This window comes from Solanum tuberosum, unplaced genomic scaffold (genome assembly GCF_000226075.1).
Source record: "Solanum tuberosum cultivar DM 1-3 516 R44 unplaced genomic scaffold, SolTub_3.0 scf00552, whole genome shotgun sequence".
NCBI classification, from domain to species: domain Eukaryota; kingdom Viridiplantae; phylum Streptophyta; class Magnoliopsida; order Solanales; family Solanaceae; genus Solanum; species Solanum tuberosum.
The window spans coordinates 2,209-18,195 of record NW_006239481.1 but is presented as its reverse complement, the minus strand read 5'-3'; the positions used below and the strand labels follow the sequence as shown (position 1 = coordinate 18,195).

The window sequence follows — 15,987 nt, the reverse complement described above, 5'->3', positions numbered from 1 at the left end:
AGATCCTTTCTACGAGGAGAGGATTCTAGAGAAAGCTTCTAAGCTATGGAAAAACAAAGCTCGGAAGTCTAGCTGAAAAGCCCCAGATATGCAACTTCAGTCTTGTAGTAGCAAATAATTAAATGAAGAAGAGATCTTTTCTACAAAGAGAGGACCTCTTATACTGGCTGTCAAACTAAAGTTATGTCTTTGAGCATCCAAAAAATTAAGATATGGATGTCTCACACTCCATTTGAGATAGAGGGTGCACATACACCGAATATGGTAGGAATGAAACAAGTATCTAACCCTTTCATTGAATATAATCTTTATCTTTAGTTCATCAACATTAACATCTATAAGATTAATAACACCCCTACTTGTATATACATAAAAGTTTATGAATCAAGAAATGAGATAAAAAAATTTAAAACATTTGCCAGAAACAAGAAAAAGAACATCTGAAAGCAGAAACACAATGGCTCAGTTAAACAGATAGGTAACATAATTGTTGCACTCCTTAATAGGACTTGATTCTATCAGTTTTTTCTTTTGAAGCCTTCACTTAGTCAGTGCAATACAATCCGCATGCATTATTTCAGCGAAACTTATGTTATTCTGCTCTTTTTTTTCAAATACATAATGGTTAAAATGCTTATGGAACCAACTACCTCAGAGTCCTACAGCATCGGCAAATAGAAATTTTAACACACAAACTTCAAGGATCTAACAATCATATTGTTAGACCTGTTGTTACTAAGGTCTATGAACGCAGAAAGAAGGGTGAAAATAAGGCTTAAATATAGTTGTTTTATTTATTAATTATTATGTGAATGTAATTCTAGTAGTTATCTAGTAGTTATCTAGCAGTTAACTAGCAGTTTAGGTAGTTATTTGGGGATAAATAGTACTGGGAAAAGGAAAAAGACAGGATTTTGGTGGGTAAGGATTTCTCAGGCAGATTTGGAGGTTAAGGTTCCTCGAAATACCTTGAATGTTAGAAGTATTCTCTACTAACTATTTGTATAACATATTCTAATTATCTGTAGCAGTAAATATTAGTTGAAGTGTTGTTCCTACTTCTGTCTTGTGTTTGGAAGTTTACAGATTTATTATTAGAGAATTGTGGGTTCCTAACAATTTTGGTATCAGAGCCTTTATGGTTTCAACCAGAATGGAAGGGAGGATTGAAGGATTAGAGAAGACAATGGATGAAGTACAACATGAGATTGGTTCAGTACGTGATTACATAGGGCAGTTACGAGACTGGATGCAAAAAAAAGATGAGCGTGACGCTGAAATTCTTCAACATATGAAAGGAAAATCAGTGGTTCAGGAAGATCCAATTAAAGACACAGATGTAATGGCAGAGAACAGCCACAATCGCAGAGGTGACAGATTTCGGGAAGTTCAACCACAATTTCGTGATGAAACACGTCCTAGACGACTGGAACTACCCTTATTTTCTGGTGATAATCCTTATGGGTGGCTTAATAGAGCAGAGCGTTATTTTCATTTCAATGGCATTGATGACACGGATAAATTGGAGGCTGCTGCTGTTTGCCTTGAAGGTAGAGCCCTGAATTGGTTCCAATGGTGGGAGACCAGAACACCGGTTGTCACATGGGATGTGTTTCGAGTAGCCATACTCCAACGATTTACTCCATCACAGTTAGGGAACTTATATGAGGTTTTGATAGGATTGCAACAAACTGGAAGTGTGGCCCAATATAGAGAAGATTTTGAGTTGCTTTCAGCACCCTTGAAAGATGTTGATGATGAGGTTTTGGTAGGAATTTTTATAAATGGACTGAGAGGGGAAATCAAGGCAGAATTGCGTCTTAGCAAGTTGGGAACTCTAACCCAAATTATGGACCAAAGCCAACGTATTGAAGAAAAGAATTGGGCTCTCAGCCAAGTCCACTTGCAGAGATCTATGCCGATAACACTTCCTAAGGTGTCAACGCATTTTCCAGGGACTGACAATAGCCGGACAGGAAGTGCTACAAGTTCCCATGTGCGTGTAGCCACAACACCATATCATTCTGCCCGTACAACAGTTTCAGCAGTACCACGACATTTTCAAGAGCAAAAGCGTGGAGAGATCATGCAGCCAGGACTTGAAACTTCAGCAAGGCGTGGTGGAGCATACAAAAGGCTATCTGATGCAGAGTATCAGGATAAATTAAGAAGAGGACTTTGTTTTCGCTGCGATGAAAAATATGGCCCCAATCACCGGTGCAATTCTAGACAGTTAAATCTGCTTATTGTAGCATCAGAGGACAGCGAAGATGGAGATATAGAAGAGCATTCAAATGAAATAATAGATGCAGGGGTGAATCAGTTAAATGTTCAAGAACAACCAGAGTCTCAAAAGTTAATGGAATTGTCTTTGTACTCTATTGCAGGATTTACCACAAAGAAGTCCTTGAAGGTAGGGGGAACAATATTGGGGAAAAAGGTTATTGTGTTGATTGATAGCGGAGCCTCAACAAATTTTATTTCTCGCAATGTTGCCGAAGAATTAGGGTTAAAGCAAACAGAAACTAAGTCAATTGTGGTGGAAGTAGGGAATGGGCAACAAGTAAAGAGTAGGGGAAGTTGTAAAGCTGTGGAACTATGGATTGATAAATTGTGCATAACACAAGATTATTTCCTTTTTAATTTGGGAAGTGCCGATGTTGTGTTGGGACTAGAGTGGCTGGAGACTTTGGGGGATATTCAAGCTAATTTCAAAACGTTGACGTTGAAATTTGAAATAAGAGGGCAAACACAAGTTGTTCGAGGAGACCCCTCATTATCCAAATCAGTGGTTTCACTCAAAACTCTGTTTAAAGCCTTGCAAACAGATGGAGAAGGATATTATCTTGACCTCAATGAGTTAACAGCAAGGGAAGAACAAGAGAATATGAATTTGCAGCAGTTATTAGAAGAATTTGGAACTTTATTTGAGGATCTGCAAGGGCTGCCACCAAATAGGAGTCATGATCATGCTATCCAACTTAAAGAGGGATCAAATCCACCTAATATTCGTCCATACCGTTACCCCCATTATCAAAAAAATGAGATTGAGCGAATCGTCCAGGAAATGCTTGTAGCTGGTATCATTCAACCAAGTACAAGTCCTTTCTCCAGTCCAGTGTTGCTAGTTCGAAAAAAAGATGGTAGTTGGAGATTTTGTGTGGATTATCGGGCCCTTAATAAGATCACTGTTCCAGATAAATTTCCAATTCCAGCAATCGATGAATTACTGGATGAGCTTGGGGGTGCCACTGTTTTTTCAAAATTGGATCTAAGATCGGGGTACCATCAAATTCGAGTTTGCAAGGAGGATGTAGCAAAAACAGCATTTCGCACACATGAAGGCCATTATGAGTTTTTGGTCATGCCATTTGGGTTGTCAAACGCTCCATCTACTTTTCAAGCCTTGATGAATGAGATATTTCGGCTTCACTTACGTAAGTTTGTATTGGTCTTTTTTGATGACATATTAGTTTATAGTGCAGATTTTTCTACTCACTTGGGTCATTTGCGGGAGGTGCTGCAAATTTTAAAACATCATAACCTGGTTGTCAATCGAAAAAAATGTCATTTTGGTCAACCACAACTAGAGTATTTGGGACATATTATTTCCGCAAGTGGAGTCTCAGCGGATCCTGCCAAAATAACAAGCATGATTAATTGGCCAAATCCCAAAGATGTTAAAGGTTTGCGGGGTTTTTTGGGACTTACTGGTTACTATAGGAAGTTTGTTCGTGACTATGGGAAAATAGCCCGGCCACTCACACAATTGCTCAAGAAAGATGCTTTTCATTGGAATAAAGAAGCTCAGTTAGCTTTTGAGTCTCTTAAGGAGGCTATGGTCACTTTGCCGGTTTTGGCACTACCAAATTTTAAAAAAGTGTTTGTGGTTGAGACAGATGCTTCAGGATTAGGGATTGGAGCTGTCCTAATGCAAGAAGGACATCCCATCGCTTTTCTTAGTCAAGGATTTTCTATTCGTGCTCAATCCAAATCAGTATATGAGAGGGAGTTAATGGCCATTGTTTTTGCTGTACAAAAGTGGCGTCATTACCTGATGGGTAAGCATATCATTATACGAACAGATCAACGAAGTCTCCAATTTCTCATGGGGCAACATGTTATGGCAGAGGAGCAACAAAAATGGGTTACTAAGTTGATGGGGTTTGATTTTGAGATTCAATATCGACCGGGTTGTGAAAATAAAGCAGCTGATGCCTTGTCTCGCCAATTTCATTTCATGGCTTTTTCTGTTCTACGCAGCAGTACATTAGATGATCTTTCCACAGAAATTCAACAGGATGATCAACTCCGTAAATTGACTCAAGAGTTGCTGCAAAATCCGGCTTCACGACCGAATTATGTTCTAAAGAATGGCTGCCTATTTTTCAAAAGTCGGCTGGTGATTCCCCGTTCGTCATTACACATTCCCACACTCCTTAGGGAATTTCACTCTTCACCTACTGGAGGACACTCAGGTTTTTTCCGTACATACAAACGCATTTCACAAGTGTTGTATTGGAATGGAATCAAAAGGGATGTACAAAACTATGTGGCTAGTTGTGAAGTTTGCAAGCAAAACAAGTATGAAGCCCTAAGTCTCGCTGGCTTGTTGCAACCATTACCTATTCCTACTCAAGTTTGGAATGATATTGCTATGGATTTCATCAGTGGGTTACCAAAAGCAATGGGACATGATACTATACTTGTGGTGGTGGACCATTTCACTAAATATTGTCATTTCCTCCTCTTATGTCATCCCTATACAGCAAAGAGTGTTGCTGAGTTATTTGTTCGTGAGATTGTACGTTTGCATGGTTTTCCCAAAACAATTGTGTCTGATCGCGATCGGATTTTTGTCAGCCAATTTTGGCAAGAATTATTCAAGTTGTCCGGTACTAGCCTCAAATTAAGCTCAGGTTATCACCCTCAAACAGATGGTCAAACTGAGGTTGTCAACCGTTCTTTGGAAACTTATTTGCGTTGCTTTTCAGGAGCACATCCAAAACAATGGCCAAGATGGATTCCTTGGGCTGAATTTTGGTTCAATACCACTTACCATGGTTCCGCCAAGATGACCCCTTTCAGAGCTTTATATGGGCGAGATCCTCCTTCTTTGTTGCGGTTTACTGATGAAATTTCTGCTGTTGAAGAGGTCAACCAGCAGCTTATGGCTCGCAACAATATTTTAGATGAACTCAAAGATAATCTAATTCATGCTCAAGCTCAAATGAAAGTCTATGCTGATGCTAAGCGTCGTGAAGTTGTGTTTCAGCCTGGTGATTTGGTTTATCTTCGTGTGCAACCTTTCAAGCTTCGCTCACTTGCTAAAAAAGTTAATCAGAAGTTAAGTCCTCGTTACTATGGGCCATATACCATATTGAATAAAATTGGTGAAGTTGCTTATCGCCTTGATTTACCCCCTCATTCACGGGTGCACCCTGTATTTCATGTTTCTTGGTTAAAGCGCGCAGTTAAGGATTCTACTCCAGTTCAGCAGCTCCCTCCTTTCTTATCTGATGAGCTTGAACTACAAGTGCAACCAGAAGGTGTAGTGGACTGTCATACACTCTTGAATGGTTCCAAAGAGGTGTTGATTAAATGGGAGGGCTTACCAGACTTTGAAAACACTTGGGAATCCTATGAGATCATTGATGCACAGTTTCCTCATTTTCACCTTGAGGACAAGGTGAAGCTCGTTGGGGCGGGTATTGTTAGACCTGTTGTTACTAAGGTCTATGAACGCAGAAAGAAGGGTGAAAATAAGGCTTAAATATAGTTGTTTTATTTATTAATTATTATGTGAATGTAATTCTAGTAGTTATCTAGTAGTTATCTAGCAGTTAACTAGCAGTTTAGGTAGTTATTTGGGGATAAATAGTACTGGGAAAAGGAAAAAGACAGGATTTTGGTGGGTAAGGATTTCTCAGGCAGATTTGGAGGTTAAGGTTCCTCGAAATACCTTGAATGTTAGAAGTATTCTCTACTAACTATTTGTATAACATATTCTAATTATCTGTAGCAGTAAATATTAGTTGAAGTGTTGTTCCTACTTCTGTCTTGTGTTTGGAAGTTTACAGATTTATTATTAGAGAATTGTGGGTTCCTAACAATTTTCTATTTCTTGTTGCTTATTGACCGCACCACAACTGATGCTCTAAAAAACAGAACACCACAGCAGCAATTCACAAGCATCTCCACTAATTGCTAAGAATTATGTAAACAAATCATAGAGTGAGTTCACATAGAAGATTAAATCATAGTCTATCTGCTTAGTTTCACCAGGTGCCCGTAACATATACATATGCGCAACATGATAAACAAAGCAACAACAAAATCTCAAAGACGGAGTTAATAATCAGCACAAAGCAAGCATATAGTAACTTAAAATGTAATTGAGAAGACAAAGATTTCATCACCGCACTTTAGGAGGTTTTCACGTGCTACTTTATCTCTAGCAGTTTGCTTCTCAACTGGTAGCATCCCTCCAATTAGAACTAGGCTCTCTGAATAGTTGAAAATCACGGATGAACCTCTCTTAGCGTTATCGATGCACAATTTTGCCTTAACAGAATTAGTCACCGGATCAAAGAGTAACAACACGCCATTTTCATCCTCAGCTACAATGTCACCATTCCTCAAACAGCCAATAATTCTGTCAAACCCGAACACCAGTCCGACATTGCATTTCTTACTCCAACCATCTTCATCGTCCATTACCCAAACATCAACGTTATATTTGTCTGTTTTCGCCCAGATTAACATACCAACGGAATCCTCCAAATCCACAAGCTGCCACTGAGTTCCCACTGTTATTCCTGGCATAGGTAACTTCTCAAATACTTTCCTACTCACATCAAAATACACCAACACCTCACGTAACCCATACTCATCCTCTACTAGAGCGGTCCAATAAGGTACCCCTTTAATGATCACATTGCAACAGGGCCCAAGAACTCTAAACCCCACCTCATTTTTCACCTGCTTCCAACAGAAACTCTTTGTCGAACACATTTCCACTTCATCCGGAACCCTAGATCCTACCCTGAAACACAAAAGACTTAAGATAATGAAATCATTCTCTTGTGAATCGTACGCCAACCCAATGGATACACCAGAGTGCACTCCCATTAGGGGTTTCTTCTTCGAAAGCTGCACCGCCATACACTTCCTCATCATTGGGTTCCAAAGAGTGATTACATCACCCCAAGGTGGCTTACAAAGGCAAACAATGCCATTGCATGAACCCACAACGGCCATCTCGTGAAAGAAGAAAGGAAAAGGGTTATCGAGTTCGGTAACTGATGATTCCGGCGAGTCGAATAGTGAGAGTACATGATCGGTGGACTTGACATGGCGGGTGTGTATAAGAATTGGAGAATTAGTGGGCTGCAAAGAAGAGGAACGGTGTAAATGGGTGTCTATGAAGTTGGGTTTGGAAATGAGGTTCCGCCATGGCTTGCAAACACACCTGAATCGTAAAAGGGTCTTGACAGGGAGATGAGAAAGGATGTTAGAGATGGTTTCTCTAGGGAAAATGCAGTCGGATGTTGGGTCCGGAGGTTTGCTCTTTGTTTTCTTGGAATTCCCTTTCCCTTTCCCTTTCCTTTTCCCATTTCCTTTGCCTTTAGCTGCCATCTTTGCTAGAAAGGTGAAGACGAGAAAGGGATTTGTGAATCGACAAAGACAATTTTGGGGATGCTGACAGATTTAGTTTTGACTCTTGGCATGAAGAGGGAAAAAAGTTGGCCAATTAAAAATTCCCAAGGGTTATGGAACTGAGAATTATGACGTGGATGTGTGCGCATACTAGAACAAACAAGATTAGAAATAATGACACTAGAGATAAGTAGGAGTGATTTTTGTGGTGGATAAAATAAGGATAATCAGACTGAGATAATATGGACATGTGAAGAGGCTCCGTTATAGAGTGGTTCAGATTGATGATAGTGGGTTCGAGGGATAGACATATATCGAAGACATGTAATTTGAAACAAGATAAAACATCTTCAGGAGGATTTAGAGGTCACTAACTTGAATAAAAAGTTGTGGATAGTTGACCATTGTCTTGCTTTCTTGCGATGTAGACTTGGTTGTTTGGCACTCTTTTCAGGGGCGGCTCAACGTAATTGGGGGCTTAAAGCGAAATTTCAATTCGCGGCCTAAAATATAAATAAACTTCATATACGTATTTATTCAAAAATTATTTTTCCTGCACTATCTAGATGAAAATTATTCGTATTTAATATTGTTTTTTCAGTTACTAGTTTTAAGTAAGATTTTATCAACTCAACATTGAAAAAACATCATTTAAGTGAGGCAATTATTATATGTATTGTTAACAGAATGCCATAAGTGATAAGTCGATAAATATTAAATAAAGATAAGAGTCAGAACCACAGAATTTGACTCAAGAAGTTGATGACTTGGTATACCTCATATTAATATGCGTGTAGTAATGCTTGAAACTAAAATTTAAAAAGAAATAAAAAAGAATTTGTAATTCACTTTGGTCAACACTTTTTACTATTAATTCTTATTTTTAACAAAGTACAAAAAATGTTAAAGTGGATAAAATAATTTATTTTAAAAAAATATATACTTTTTTATCATAAATGATCAAATTTTTTTTATAAAAATATTAACACATAATTTATTCTTCACTAAAATTTGGGGGCCCAAGGCAAAGGCCTTACTTTCTAAAGCATAAATCCCGCCCTGACTCTTTCATGTTTCTCCTTTAATACATGTAGTTTTGATATTTTTTGTGTTTTATGTTGCTATTAGGAGTGACAAACGAGTGAGTCGAGTCGAATATGAGTCGATAAAAAATGAGTTAAATAAAAATGGATAAATTACTCGACTCGACTCACATTTTAAATGGATAAAAATGAATTACCCAATGGATAATATGGATACTCATAATTACTCATGTTATAATAGAAATCTTGTTAAAATCTTTAAAAACAAAAAAAAAATTAAAGTTTTTTCATCGCTTCACTCCACCCCCTACCCCAATCCCAAAAAATAAAAATAAAAAAAAGAAATTTAAAAAAAATTTACCACCCCACACCCTACCAACCACCTCCCACACCCCATCCAAAAAATAATTAACAAAATTTTAAATTTTTTCCATTAATTTTTTTTTTTTTTAAATAACAACCACCCACCACCCTACCAACCCCCCCACCTTCCTATCCCAAAAAAAAAATAACATATAAAAATGTAAAAAAAATAGACTTACTTACTACCCCACTCTTTAGCACTCTTTTTTTTTTTGTGTAAATGAACATTTTTTACCCATTTTATCTATTTAACTATCCACCTTTAAATGGATAATCTGGGTATTATATGTTTTTACCCATTTTTAAATGAGTTGGATACCCATATTAATTACCTATTCTGTCACCCCTAGTTGTTATATATTGTGTCTTGTGTTTTGATTTTCATATTACTTTTAATGCTTCTTTTCCTGGTATGTTATATGATGCTTACTCTAATAAGTACTCCCTCCGTTTAAAAAAGAATGATCTGATTTGACTTGACACAAAGTTTTAAAAAATAAAGAAGATTTTTGAATCTTGTGGTCATAAATTAAAATTATATCAAATGTACTGAATTGTCTTTCAATCTTGTGGCTTTAAACATGTCACGTGGAAAACTGAAATTAAAATGTTACCAAAAAGAAAATAGGTCATTCTTTTTGAAACGGACTAAAAAGGAAAGGAGGTCATTCTTTTTTAAACGGATGGAGTACTTGTTAACCTCTTTTCTTCCGTATGATTTTTTATAGGCGTTACCTGAGTCGAGGTCTTTCAAAAACTTTTCTATCTCATGAGGTAAAAATAAGATTTGCTTACGCTTTATCCCCAAATATAGGAGTAGACTGTCATTATTGTTTTTCACTGATCAAGTATTTATTAGTCATTTAGGTCAGTAAAATTTAAATAATGGATGATAATTAATTTTTAAAAATAAAGTTCAGATATAAGAAATAACGAAATAACTAATTCGTGTAATTTCTTATACTAAAATAATATTAAGAAATATAATATTGTTGAATATTTTCTTATAACATCGATAGTAGGGGGACAAGGCAATCACGATTCACCTGTCTATTTTCCTTAACCAGGTTTCTCAGGATATTGGTGTGGCGGTTGTCAAATTAAGATGGAAGTTATGATATCCTATTTTATTGCCAGATTCATTCAAATAAAGAAAGATTCAAAGAGATCGCTTTTAAATAAAATTTTCATGAACTAGAACCGAATAGGATGAGAGAAAAAGGAGATTAAAATATTTAGAGACTCGACAAACATTTGTTTAATGATGTCGTGGATCTTCGTCTTATCCTTGAGATTCGATAAGGTGTTCATCAGATAATATAAATGAAAGAGCATGCGAAACATTAGGACAAAGAAACCATTTATATATAGATAGATGTATTCCTAGAGCATTATGCTAGTTTTCTTTTAGGTCATTCAGAGCAAAACAGAATCAGATTCTGTTGTAAGCTGATCTATAGGAATAGAATAAGATCAGACATGACTAATTTTGCAAGGTTGAGTGTTCTTTACCAAGATAAAACACTTGCATTTTGTTATAATATGTATAAGATATGGCAGAAGAATCCATATTAATTCACTGGTATCCGATACCATATATAAATTATATGAAATGCAAAAGTGATTCCCTTTTAGGCGTTGGGAAGTGTATTTTCTTCTCTTTTATGAAGACTGGTTTGTCACATTTTATTTGCTACATACAACCTCCACCTTATTAAGAAACTCAAGAAAAAAGAAGTGACTGCATGAGAACATATTGGTCCTTCAGAAAAAATTCCATGGAGAGAAACCATTCTTTCCAGTACCATCCCAAGGCCTTCCATGTATTTGGTCCTCGACACATTTCTTCTCCTGGATGGAGAGAACTCATCAGCTCCAGTTGGTTAGTTTCCGTTTTATCATTTCATGTCTTCGTTGAGATTTCAATTCTTAGTACTACTTATGATGGTGTATAGAATGTGCAGGAAGAACGAAAGCTACAAAAGAGTAGTGATGGCCTGTTTTGTACAATCAGCATACTTGCTTGAACTAGACAGACAAGAAAATAGGTACGGCCTAGAAACTGCCCTTGCACCACAGTGGTGGACACCCTTTAAGTACAAACTGGTTGAACCCCTTGTAGATGAAAGAGATGGTTCGATATTTGCTGCAGTTTTGGAATGGGATCAAGCAGCAGCCCTGGCTGATTTTATACCAATAAGACCAACTGGTGCACCAAAAGTGGTATTAGCCATCAGAGGAACACTCTTGAAGAACCCCACAATAAGGAGAGACGTCGAGGATGATCTACGTTACTTAGCATGGGAAAGTCTCAAAGGATCCTTCAGATTCGAAAGACTCTTAACGGCTCTAAAATCAATCATCTTCAACCAGCAAGGGAGCAAAAATGTGTCCATCACAGGGCACTCATTAGGAGCTGGTTTTGCTCTCGAGGTATACAAGGCGTTAGCTGCTGAAGGAACTTATGTAGAAGCACATCTTTTCAATCCACCATCTGTTTCATTGGCCATGAGTTATAGAATCTTGAGTGGAAAAGCTGGATTTGTGTGGAAAAGGTTCAAATCAATGCTTCCTTCTAACTCAGAGTTTCATAGCAAGAGCATCGCAGAGGATGCAGCTGAATCTACAGAATCAAGAATCACTTCAGAGCTTAAGCAAATGCTGCCTATGCCTCATTTGTATGTTAACACAAGTGACTACATATGCTGCTACTACAATTATCCAGATGGAGTACAAAACAATAGTTTCAATATTGGTAATAAGGAGAAAGAAGTAAAACCTGGTGGAAATGCGCTAACCGGTGTAAAGCTTTTTGTGGTGTCAAAGGCAAAGCAGAGGTTTCTTGAGGCACATAGGCTTAAACAATGGTGGTCTGATGACTTGGAACTCCAAATGGCTCTCAATAACAGCATGCTAATAAGTAGGCAGCTCAACTCCTTGTACACCATTCAACCTCCAAAACAAACTCAAGGCTAGGCTCAAGTGTACTTGAATTTGGACTGGTAAAAATATGGAAATTTCAAGATAAGAGATTGTAAGTCTTGAGATTTTGCATTTGACTTATGAATGAATTGAGTTACCTAGCTCTTATATAAACATTTGACTTGCTAAAATCGAATTTTCGATCTTGCATATAAATTTGGCTTGTGTTCCAAAATACAGAATTGAACAGCACAACAATTTCTTCTTGTTTATTGTGGCACAAAAGGCAATTGTATCTTTAATCATGTAAATGCATGTTAAAATTATACATACCTTAATACCAAATAGATTTAAAAAAATGCACGAAACAAAATATGTAACCTGAAAAATCATATAATTATTCATCCCAACAATATCACAGAATACAGTACAAATTCTGTATTGTATCCTTCCTTTATTCAGAGCTGATGCCAAAACCTACAGGTCTCTGTCGAGTCCCCAGTTCTGTCACAAAAGACAAATACATGCTCTGATTTTGCAACCCTAAAACCCTTCTTCTTTGTCAACATTGTTACTGTGATTTTGTAAAACCCTTTTCCTGCTTCCAAGATGCCTCCTAAAGGCAAAGGAAATGGGAAGAAGAAAGGTAAAAGTAAAGGTAAAGGAAAAGGGACTTCAAAAGAACCAAAATGCAGAGCTGCAGCAGAACCAGAACCAACTTCCCACTTCTATTTCCCAAGAGAAATCATCTCTAACATCCTTTCCCGTCTCCCTGTCAAAACCCTTTTACGATTCAGGTGTGTTAGCAAGCAATGGCGAAACCTCATTTCCAAACCCGATTTCATCGCCTCACATTTCCGTCACTCTTCTTCTTTGCAGTTCTCCGGTTCATCTATTCTTATAGGCAGCCGTCATCGCGAGTCTAATCATCATGTAGTCTCACTATACAACCCGCCGGAATCAGTTGTCCAGGTGGACAGCCCTTTCCCCTGTTTCTTCCCCAATATGTACATTGTGGGTCCTTGCAATGGCTTTATCTGCCTTTTTAATCCACCATGGGGTGAACTGATTACCCTTTGGAACCCGGCGATGAGGAAGTATAAGATGGTGGAGCTCACTGATAGCTTGCCCCGTCAGGGACTGCACTTTTTGGCGTCTATTGGAATGGCTTTTGATTTCCAACATAATGATTTGTTGATCTTGAGAATATTTTGTGTGGGCATAATGTATGCAGTCCCGAACCATGTTGAGATGTATTCGAGTAAGAGTGGGAAATGGAAGAAGCTGAAAAATGAGATGATTTTTCATATTCTTGAGTTTACTTGCAATGTGATTGTTAAAGGGGTGGCGTATTGGTTGGTTTGTATGCCTGATAAGTTCGGATCGCGTGCTGTGTTTGTGCGATTTGATGTGGGGAAACTAGTTTTTGAGAAGTTACCTTCGATAGGAAGGCGTAAGAAGCATCAATATCTTGTGGAATTGGAGGGTTCTCTTTGTATGTTAGACTGGGATCATAAAGATGATTGTCATATGGATGTTTGGGTAATGGATGATGTAGATGGTTGGAGTAAGAAATACAGTGTTGGACCGTTAGTCGGGTTTGACCTAATATTGGGCTGTTTGAGGAATGGTGACATTGTAGCTAAGAATGAAAATGGAGTGATATTCTTGTGTGATCCCATAACTAGTTCAATCAAGGAAAAATTCAGCTTTGATAATAATAAGGATGGATCATATGTGATTGTTGATTATTCAGAGAGCCTATTTCTGATTGGAGGGATGCTACCTGTTAAGAAGCAAGATGCTCAAGATAAATTGGCGCGCAAAAGAGTCACAAGGTTTGATGATCAATTTATCATTATACTCCAGTTTATGTTACTACATAAGTACATATATTATATATACTTGCTATGTGTAGGTTCTCAGCTCCCACTTTTAGATGTTGTCATTGCTTCATTTTCTTATTTTATGTGCTCGTGAACGTGTTATACAGGAACTCCGGGAACTTAGCACATTAACTCTGATGTGTTAATTACTGTGTGAACTAAGTCTACTGATTACTTTAGTTAATTCTGTTCAATTGGTTGAGATGCTTGTGTATTAGTGCTGCTCTTAGCTTCTTTCAGATTTCTAACCATCTTATTATCCTATAACATAGACCAATTAATTAAAACAAAAAAAAAAAAAAAAGAGATGATAGAGAATCCGTTGAGAAGTTAACATGTATCCTAGGTATTCATTCTTACTATAATACTTCCATAATAGCATTAGTGCAAAGGTCCCCAGCAAATGTACTTGTGGTTGTAACAAACTGATTTGTGAACTAGTCGAGACACATACTGGCTTAGCCAATAGCACTATTTAAGAAAACATTGGTCCAATTCTATTAACCTTTCCTTATAAAAAAATATAGAGTTCTATTGATCTTGCGGAAGAGTTTTTGAGATTTAATAAAAAGGGTGAACACATACTGAGAACTGTATTCCCTGGTCTTGGCGCTTTTTAGTTTTTAAGCTGGACTTTGAATCAATAATGATACATGTGAAATACTAACAGAAGAATATATGGACCTTTGTTCATTTTCATTTTTTTCTTTTGTCATTTGTCATTCTCGAAAACAGAAGAATATATGGAACTTGGAAATCAACATTATGTCATTTTTGTCACAGAAAAAAAAGTAATAGCATATCGATCCTGTAGAGCTATGATAATTTTTAGGAAGGGTAACACAGAAAATTTATTAACCTCGACTCCTGAACTGATTTACTTATCTTCTATGAGACAATTGTTTTTCCCTCCCTCATTACTGATGAAAGTATTAGAATATTTGTTGCCTTTATTCAATTGCTAATTTCTTCCTTTGTTAATTTGTCTATCAATCTTTGAATTACGAATTGACCGGTCATACTTTTGGCATCTGTAGACAATTATTATATACTCTATAGTGTAGACTGTGGAGTGTGTCTGAAGTGAATTAAGTGATATCAAGCACGGCAAGGAAGAGAAGGAGAGCATGGAAGTAGCTCCTTTAGTACTTTGTGGATAATATGGAAAGAGTGTTTGATGGAGTTGCATTTTTTACTTACAGCTTAGTAGAACATTTTTGTTCTTTGGATTGGAGTATTTCTAATATTCCAGTTAGTGTTCATGACTGGATGCTATTCGTAACAACACGGGCTTTCTTATAGGATTTTTTGTTCTTCGGATATTGTTTGAGTAGTTCAAATATTGCAGTTAGTGTAGACTGTAGATGCTAATAGTAAAGAAACATGCTTTCTTGTAGGATTTCTACCTTTTGCATACATCTTAAATGTTGAATTTACACATTACATCGATAAACTTTAACTCATTTTGAGAAACTTACAAAGTTTGTTTTTGTTTGATGATGCAGGGATTGCTTAAAGTTCTTGATGGGACAACCCTCAGAAATCACCATACCTTGATTGCTTGCTCCTTTTTGGCTAACCTCAGAGACGGCATGAAGAACTTTTTAGTTTTTTGGTGAATTCATGTTTGTGGTATAATACTTTTTCAGAGTTCTCTTTCGATTCGTAACATCTATTTTTATGTTCTTCACCCAATGTTTGCCCTCTACTTCTTTTTGTTTCGTAGTTTTTTGCATATGTGAACTGGTCTCACTGTGATCAACGATGATTTGTTCATGTGTATTGGGTAAAGGTGTTTAATTAATATGTGAAGAGGGAGGGAGTATGACTTATTTACTCAAGTTTAGACAAAGATTACATTAATTTAGTTATTCTAATCTCATTTTTGGCAAGTAGCATGAGATAAAATGATTTTGATTGAAAAATTAGCAAGTTCTTTTTTGGTCCAGGTGAGCGACAAGCTACAAGAAATTGTGTGTACCCTAGAAAGACATATAGGCAAGCCAAAGATCTCTTAGTTGTCTAGGATAGATCCAATCAGTCTCAAAAGTATCATCACGTCAACTTAATTTATCTGTCGAACTATTCAGGACTATGATTTAGTAAAAGGGAAG

At 37.0% G+C, this 15,987-nt stretch overlaps 2 protein-coding genes across 2 annotated transcripts; both read left to right on the top strand.

The window, feature by feature from the left end:
* The first annotated feature begins 602 nt into the window (after positions 1-602).
* LOC102595311 (uncharacterized) lies at positions 603-12,163 on the top strand. Its single transcript, XM_015304488.1, has 4 exons — positions 603-5,767; positions 5,882-5,942; positions 10,785-10,947; positions 11,030-12,163. The coding sequence occupies exons 1-4, from the start codon at positions 1,139-1,141 to the stop codon at positions 12,039-12,041; spliced, it is 5,865 nt and encodes a 1,954-aa protein (XP_015159974.1). The 5' UTR covers positions 603-1,138; the 3' UTR covers positions 12,042-12,163.
* Positions 12,164-12,400: 237 nt separating this feature from the next.
* Positions 12,401-15,686, top strand: LOC102594978 (F-box/kelch-repeat protein At3g23880-like). The gene is made up of 2 exons (XM_006365513.2): positions 12,401-13,825; positions 15,379-15,686. Exons 1-2 carry the CDS (start codon positions 12,597-12,599, stop codon positions 15,428-15,430), a joined length of 1,281 nt encoding a protein of 426 aa, XP_006365575.2. The 5' UTR covers positions 12,401-12,596; the 3' UTR covers positions 15,431-15,686.
* Positions 15,687-15,987: the final 301 nt, after the last annotated feature.

Bases quoted from the DNA above. Each gene is read 5' to 3' on its own strand.
- LOC102595311 (XM_015304488.1), top strand. From the start codon at position 1,139: ATGGTTTCAACCAGAATGGAAGGGAGGATTGAAGGATTAGAGAAGACA. The intron at 5,943-10,784 runs GTTAAGGTTCCT...CACCTTATTAAG, and splicing joins TTTCTCAGGCAGATTTGGAG to AAACTCAAGAAAAAAGAAGT. The intron at 10,948-11,029 runs GTTAGTTTCCGT...TAGAATGTGCAG, and splicing joins GAACTCATCAGCTCCAGTTG to GAAGAACGAAAGCTACAAAA.
- LOC102594978 (XM_006365513.2), top strand. From the start codon at position 12,597: ATGCCTCCTAAAGGCAAAGGAAATGGGAAGAAGAAAGGTAAAAGTAAA. The intron at 13,826-15,378 runs GTTTGATGATCA...TTGATGATGCAG, and splicing joins GCGCGCAAAAGAGTCACAAG to GGATTGCTTAAAGTTCTTGA.